The sequence below is a fragment of the Penaeus vannamei genome, chromosome 19 (genome assembly GCF_042767895.1).
Source record: "Penaeus vannamei isolate JL-2024 chromosome 19, ASM4276789v1, whole genome shotgun sequence".
Taxonomy (NCBI): domain Eukaryota; kingdom Metazoa; phylum Arthropoda; class Malacostraca; order Decapoda; family Penaeidae; genus Penaeus; species Penaeus vannamei.
Window position 1 is genome coordinate 1,676,273 of NC_091567.1, and position 7,500 is coordinate 1,683,772.

General features: G+C 55.6%; 1 protein-coding gene across 1 annotated transcript in view; it reads right to left on the bottom strand.

The window, feature by feature from the left end:
* LOC113817104 (TLE family member 5) overlaps nt 1-7,500 on the bottom strand; it is a 78,687-nt gene that overhangs the window by 10,316 nt on the left and 60,871 nt on the right. Inside the window, exons 6-8 of the mRNA XM_070134415.1 lie at nt 6,575-6,637; nt 6,347-6,421; nt 5,820-6,144 (exon numbers count right to left, since the gene is read on the bottom strand). Of these exons, the coding sequence (XP_069990516.1) occupies nt 5,820-6,144; nt 6,347-6,421; nt 6,575-6,637 (463 nt within the window). The remainder of the gene's footprint in view (nt 1-5,819; nt 6,145-6,346; nt 6,422-6,574; nt 6,638-7,500) is intronic.

The following is a 7,500-nucleotide window of genomic DNA, read 5'->3' on the forward strand; positions in this document are numbered from 1 at the left end:
CCTCCCTCCCCCCTCCCCCCTCCGGTGGTCCTCGCGGGGGGGCGGGCGGAAGGACCGGGCTCTCTCGTGCGTGCGGGCGAGCGCGAGGGTCAGAGCCGTCATTACCGGCGCTGTTTGTTGGTCCACGGAGGGGAGGGAGGGAGGGAGGGAGGGAGGGAGGGAGGGAGGGAGGGAGGAGGGAGGAGGAGGGAGAGAGACAGAGAGAGAGAGAGAGAGAGGGAGAGAGAGAAAGAGAGAGAGAGCGCGAGAGAGAGAGAGAGAGGGAGGGAGGGAGGGAGGGAGGCACGCTTCCCTCCTACCCTGCCCCCCTCCCCACTCAAAAGAGGAGGGACGCAAAAAGGGGGGGGGTGGAGGTGCGAGGGGAAAGGGGAGGGGGAGGGCGGGCGGAGAGAGCGACGAGAAGTGATCTCCTCTTGTTTAACGGCCTCGTAACGCGGGCTGTGGTCTCCCTCCGTCGCCGGCCGCCGCACTCGGGGCGCCAGGCCGATCTCGGGGCCCGACGACCGTCAACGAGGAGGAGAGTGTCTTTCGAGGACTCCCGGGGAAAAAATCCCGTCTGTTCCCTCCCTCTTCCACACTCCTTCCCTCCCGAGCACCCTCCTTACCCCCCCCTCCTTCCCTCCTGCCTGTCTTCTCATTCCCCCCTCCTTCCCTCCCGTCCGTTCCCTCCCTATTCCCCCCTCCTTCCCTCCTGCCTGTTTCTCTCATTCCCCCTCCCCTTCCCTCCCGTCTGTTCCAATCCTTATCACCTCCCCCCTCCTTTCCTCCCGGATCCGGTTCCCTCCCTATTCCCCCCTCCTTCCATCTTGTCAGATCCCTCCTGATTCCTCCTTCCCTCCCGTCCGTTTCCCTCCTTATCCCCCCCCTCCTTCCACCACCTGACTCCCCTCTCCTTCCCACCTGATTTCCCCGTCCGTTCCCTCCTTATCCCCCCCTCCCCCCTTCCCTCCCGAGCGCCCTCTGTACTCCGTGCTTACACACGCTATTTATCCCCACTCTCCGCCCCCTTCTAGGCTTCATCATTCTCACTCGATATTCTGGGGTCAGGTCGGTGTGAGGTCATAATCCCCTCTCAGCTGGGATTCTCTCTCGCCCCCGCTGTCCCTCAATCTCTCTGAGAGAGAGAGAGAGAGAGAGAGAGAGAGAGAGAGAGAGAGAGAGAGAGAGAGAGAGAGAGAGAGAGAGAGAAAGAGAGAAAGAGAGAGAGAGAGATACAGAGATACTCTGAGAGAGGGAGAAAGAGAGAGAGAGAGAGAGAGAGAGAGAGAGAGAGAGAGAGAGAGAGAGAGAGAGAGAGAGAGAGAGAGAGAGAGAGAGAAAGAGAGAAAGAGAGAGAGAGAGAAAGAGATAGAGAGAGAGATAGAAAGAGAGACAGGGATAGATAGAAAGAGAAACAGAGAGAGATAGAGAGAGAGAGAGAGAGAGAGAGAGAGAGAGAGAGAGAGAGAGAGAGAGCCAATCACTCACATACACACGTGAGTTACAAGTTAGGGAAGAGAAGCAAACACAATAATAACATATCTTTCTTCTCTCTTCTTCTTTCTTTCTTCTTCTTCTTCTTTCTTTCTCTCTCTCTCTCTCTCTCTCTCTCTCTCTCTCTCTCTCTCTCTTCACACACACACATTGAGAAGGCTGTCATCACACGGCGCTCTCTCAGAAGGGGGGGGGGGTATCCCGAAGAAGGGGAGCGCAATCACGGTACTAATGACTTTATAACCATATGGCACACCCGCCCACCCTGCCGGGGGGGGGGGTTAGGGAGAGCAGAGGGGCGGGAAGGAGAGAAAGAAAGAGGAGGAGCGAAAGAGGTGGATAAGAGCGACTGCAACAGCGGGGAGGGGAAATGGGGGGGGGGGGGAGGAGAGAGAGAGTGAGAGAGAGAGAGAGAGAGAGAGAGAGAGAGAGAGAGAGAGAGAGAGAGAGAGAGAGAGAGAGAGAGAGAGAGAGAGAGAGAGAGAGAGAGAGAAAAATAAAGAGAGAAAGAGAAAAAGAAAAAGAGAAAAAAAGAGAGAAAAAGAGAAAGAGAAAGAGAGAAAGAGAGAAAGAGAGAAAGAGAGAAAGAGAGAGAAAGAAAGAAAGAAAGAAAGAAAGAAAGAGAGAAAGAAAGAAAGAAAGAAAGAAAGAAAGAAAGAAAGAAAGAAAGAAAGAAAAGAAAGAAAGAAGAGAAAGAAAAGAGAGAGAGAAGAGAGAGAGAGAAGAGACGGATAATATCGAAGTTTATAACCATCCTGATGGAAGGAAAAGCATAGAAAGGAGAGGGGCGTGGGGAGGAGGAGAGGGGGGGGGGAGAGGAGAGGTGTTAACACGCATGAGTGACCACGCGGTCCTTACAAGGGAGACGGGGGTGAGGGCTGGAGAAGAGGGGGGAAGAGAAGAGGGGAAGGGAGGGGGAACAGGAGGAACAGAAGGGGAAGTGGGGGGAAGGGGGAGAGGTCAGTCTACAGTGGAGGAGGCTGTTAGCATAGAAATCATGGCTTCGGAGACCAATACGCGTTCTCGCCGCAGGAGGACCGAGTGAGGCGAAGTGGCGGGCCCGCTGGAGCACCCGAGCGGCTCTATTCATGAACAAAAGCGCCAAAATAAAAAAAAAGAACAAAGCAAGGAGGACGAGGAGGGGGGGAGGGAAGGAGAGGGAAGGAGAGAGAAGGAGAGAGAAGGGAGAGAGAGAGAGAGAGAGAGAGAGAGAGAGAGAGAGAGAGAGAGAGAGAGAGAGAGAGAGAGAGAGAGAGAGAGAGAGAGAGAGAGAGAGAGAGAGAACAGAGAGGGAGGAGAGAGTTTCCAACGTCCCACACTAGAACCTCCGACGAGCAGCAAGTCACTCAATGCAACACTCATTATCCTCCCGAAGCCCTTTGGTGAGAAATCCCCTCCCCCTCCCCCTCCCCCCACCACCCCATCCTCTCCCCTAGCCCCCTCCCCCTGCCTCCCTCCCTCCCTTGCCCCTCCCCCTCCCAACCTCGCACTTAAAGTTCCGGCTAAACACACCTATAAAAAGGGGCATACGGCCGACTGTGGGGTAACCGCCCGAGACAAGGAACACTCCACCACCGCCATCCGTCCCCCTCCTCTCCTTCCCCCTCCTCCCTCCCTCCTCCCCTCCCTCCCTCCCTCCGCGGTCCCCTCTCCCTATCGCATTCTTCCGGTTTCCTCTCCTCCTCCTCCTCCTCCTCTCTCTGCTTTTTCCTCTTTTCTTCAAAGAGTACTCTCCGCATTGTTGCTATTCCCCCCTTCTCTTATCCCTCCCCTCTTCATGTCGGAATCTTTGCTTTAATAACCTTGTAGAGTCGCTGAAGTTCCCCGCGCTCCCCAGGCAGGCTATTTAAAATCACACGCACACGCAGTACATATACATACACACATACATACATACATATGCATATACACATATATACATACATCCAAACAAACAAACAAATAACACACACACACACACACACACACACACACACACACACACACACACACACACACACACACACACACACACACACACACACACACACACACACACACACACACACACACACACACCGTTGACAAGCAGGCACGGGGTCACGCCCCTCTGCCCCGCTTCCCGTCACGTCTCGTTACGGCCCGTCACGCCTGGGAACGCACCGAGGCGGGGCGGCGGTGGAGTAAGTCACGGCAGAGGGGAGATAGGAGAGGAGGGGGGAGAGGGAGAGGAGAAGGGAGGAGGGGAGGAGGGGGAGGGGGAAGACAGGAGAGGAGAGATGGGAGATGGGGAGGGAAGAGGAGAGGAGGGGGAGATGGGAGAGGAGAGGGAAGGGAGATAGGAGAGGAGAGGAGAGGAGAGGAGAGAGGGAGGGGAAGAGGAAAGGGGAGAGGGAGGGGAGAGGGAGAGGGAGAGGAGGAGGGAGAGGGAGAGGGAGAGAGGAGAGAGGAGAGGGAGAGGAGAGGAGGGAGGGAGAGGAGAGGATGGGGAAGGGGGAGGGGTAGGAGGAAGTCACGGTAGAGGGGAGACAGGAGTTTAGGGGAGACGGGGGAGAGGGGAAGAAAGAGGGAAGAGAAGGGAAGGAAGAGGCTGCAAAACCGCAACAAAACGAAAACAAAACTTTAAAATTGGCGACATTCCACATTACATGCATTGACTCTAAGCTGCATAACAAGAACAAACTGGGCTAAAGGGAGTGAGGGAGTGAGGGAGTGAGGGAGGGAGGGAGGTTGGAGGGAAAGAAAGAAAGAAAGAAGGAAGAAAGAATAAAAGAGAGAAAGAAATAATAAAAGAAAGAGAAAGAAATAATAAAAGAAAGAGAGAAAGAAAGAGAAAATTAAAGAGAGAAAGAAAGAAAGAGAAAAGAAAAGGAAAAAAGAAAAGTGAAGAGAAGAGAGAAAAAGATTGGTTGACAACAGTGACTACATACCGCGGACACCGCTGTAATGGGAATAACGATCCAGGTCACACACAAGGCCTCTTCATAAATTCTATTGAGATTCCTCTCGTCACTCGTGTCCTCCCTCCTTCCCTCCCCTCCCTCCCTCCCTCCTTCTCCCCTCCCTCCCCCTCTCCTCTCTCCCTCTCCCTGCCTCCTTCTACCCTCCCATTCCCCCTCTCCTCTCTCCCTCTGAAGCGCCTCCTCTCGCGGTGCTCTCGAAAAGGCATTCTTTTGTTCTCTCCTTTCTTTCTTACTCGGTCTATCTCTATCTCCGCCTTCCTAATCTTGTTTATTTTTGCCCGGTCTTTCTCTCTCGTTCCCTCCTCCTCCTCTGTCTTTGTTTCTCTCTCTCACCCTCTTTGCCTCTATCTCTCTCTCTCTCTCTCTCTCTCTCTCTCTCTCTCTCTCTCTCTCTCTCTCTCTCTCTCTCTCTCTCTCTCTCTCTCTCTCTCTCTCTCTCTCTCTCTTCTCTCTCTCTCTCTCTCTCTCTCTCTCTCTCTCTCTCTCTCTCTCTCTCTCTCTCTCTCTCTCTCTCTCTCTCTCTCTCTCTCTCTCTCTCTCCTGTCTCCCACCCTCTTGGCCACAGGTGTATCTCATTCCCCCTAGGTGTTGCATAATCTCTCTCTCTTCATCCTACTCCCTGCTATTTACTGGAACAAAGGGAATGGTACTATAATGAAACTCATTCTCTCTCTCTCTCTCTCTCTCTCTCTCTCTCTCTCTCTCTCTCTCTCTCTCTCTCTCTCTCTTTCTGTCTGTCTGTCTCTCTCTTTCTCATTCTCACTCACTCACTCTCACTCACTCACTCACTCACTCACTCACTCACTCACTCACTCACTCACACTCACTCACCCACTCACTCACTCACTCACTCACTCACTCACTCACTCACCCACTCACTCACTCACTCTCCTCCCGGGCCACCCATGAGTTGAGCTCCCCACGGGCCCGTCTCGCAGCCCCAACGCCCTCGCCTAAGTGCACAGGAGCCCCCGCGCCCTCCCCCCCGTCCCCTCCCCCCGTGGCCAGGCCCGGGCGCCTTCGGTGGCCTCTGGTGCATGGGCAGCCCGCGTCCCTCCACCCCGGCCGCCCACAGCCACTCCGGATCCGTATAATTACCTTGGTATTGAGCGACGCCCAAGGACTTAATAGAATCAGCAATCCTTAATCCCTTCGCCCTCCACTCCCCACTCCCCCTCCCTCTCCTCCTTCCGATCATTTCGACCCCTTTCCTCCCCCCTCCCTACAGCCTCCCCCTCCCCCTCCCCTCGCCCTCTGCTGACCCGCCTGGCAGAGGGATCCGCATCTGCTGTTTCCGCCCGGCTGCTCGCGGTAATTCCCCCTTAGCGCCGTAACCTGCCATGCATCAGCTGTGAACGGAGATGTTCGCACCAACGCTGCGTCCGATGGAAGTCTAGCACAAACAAAACGACAGAGAAAAGGCGACGAAGAAGAAGAAGGCCCAGCGGGGGCGGGTACTTACGGCGCGTTCCTCGAGGAGGGCTGCGGCGCGGTCCTCGGGGCGCTCCCGCTTGTCCTCGGGGCGGCCGAGGTCGGGCTTGCTCAGGACGGAGAGCGGGTGGGTGGGGAGGCCCATGAGCGATGCCGACGACACGGCGGAGAGGAGGCCGGGCGGGGCTCCCGACGATGGCGGGAGGCCCGGCATCCCCGCTAAGGACGGGTGCGGCGCCATCGGTAACGTCGGGGCGTGGGCGCCATGCGGGATGCCTGCCTGGGCGTGCATCTGTTGCTGTGAACACAACGTCAGTCAGTCAATCAAACACGTGGTGATAACGGCGTTCATAAACTCACAAGAAGAACAAAGCATAAAGCACATGAACTGAATCTCTTGACGTCCAATGAAGAAGACTAAAAAAGAGCGAGAATCCATTAATGCCAGCGGCGCGGAGCCATCGGCCACGGCAGCGCCGCCGCCACTCCAGACCACTCACCCCGATGATCGCGTTCAGCTCCGTCATGGTGACCTGCTTGGCTCTCTCCACCGCCGTGGCGACCTGCTGCTGGTGCTGCGGAGGGGCACGGGAGATGGGACAGGTTAGGGCGCGCGGAAATGGCACAGGCGGAATCGAGAAATTAAAGCACTATATCAAGAGTCAAAACACTATAGCAAGTATTTTCAAGTCACTCCGTTCGGCCTCCGAGAAGGCGGCGGCACTCACCTCCTGGGACAAGAAGGGCAGGACCTGCGCGATGATGGCGTTGAGCCGCTTGGCGATTTCCGTCTGTCGGGGGAATTGGGCGATTAGTACCAGACAAAAATATTGCAATTGAATATTCACACACACACACACACACACACACACACACACACACACACACACACACACACACACACACACACACACACACTAGACACTCGTCCTCCTCGAACAAACAAACACGCACGCAGCAAGGACAGTCATTTGCCCCGCAAGACCGCACTCCTCCCTATTCTCCCCCTCCCCCTCCCCTTGTGCGATACATCATGTGTAAGTGCGATGATAAAGAGCGGGATGAAGATATATCTAAAGCTGACACTCCAGACCCCGACGGCTCCGTCAACCCCCCACCCCGTCCCCCAATACCCCCAACTCAACCCCCCATCTCCACCACTCTTCTTTCTCCTCCTCCACCTACTCCCAACCTCCTCCTCTTTCTCCTCCTCCTCCTCCTCCCTCACTCCTCCTTCCCTTCTGGCCCTCTTGTTCTTATCATCCCCGGGTTTCAACTCCCTACTCCCTCTTATCAACTCCCTTTTCCCCTCTCTTTCCCTCTTCTTTTATTTATATTTTTTCTTTCATCTCTTCCCTCTTCCCCATCTGTTCCACCATTAGCCTCTTCCTCCTCTCCCCATTTACTTTTTATTAACCTTCCGCGCCCCCGTCCCCCCCCCCCCGGGTTAAAGGTCGGCCCCCCTCAAATTCCACAGCTCTTACCCCGCGTCCCTCGAGAGGTCTCCCCCAGCCGCGTGGCACGCAATCACCCCCTCGCCTTCCTGCCCTCCCTCCTCTTCCCCCTCCCTTCCCTTCTCCCTCCCTTCCTTCTTTCCCCCTCCTTCCCCCTTCTCCCTCCCTCCTCCTTCCCCCCTTCTCTCCTCCCCTCCTCT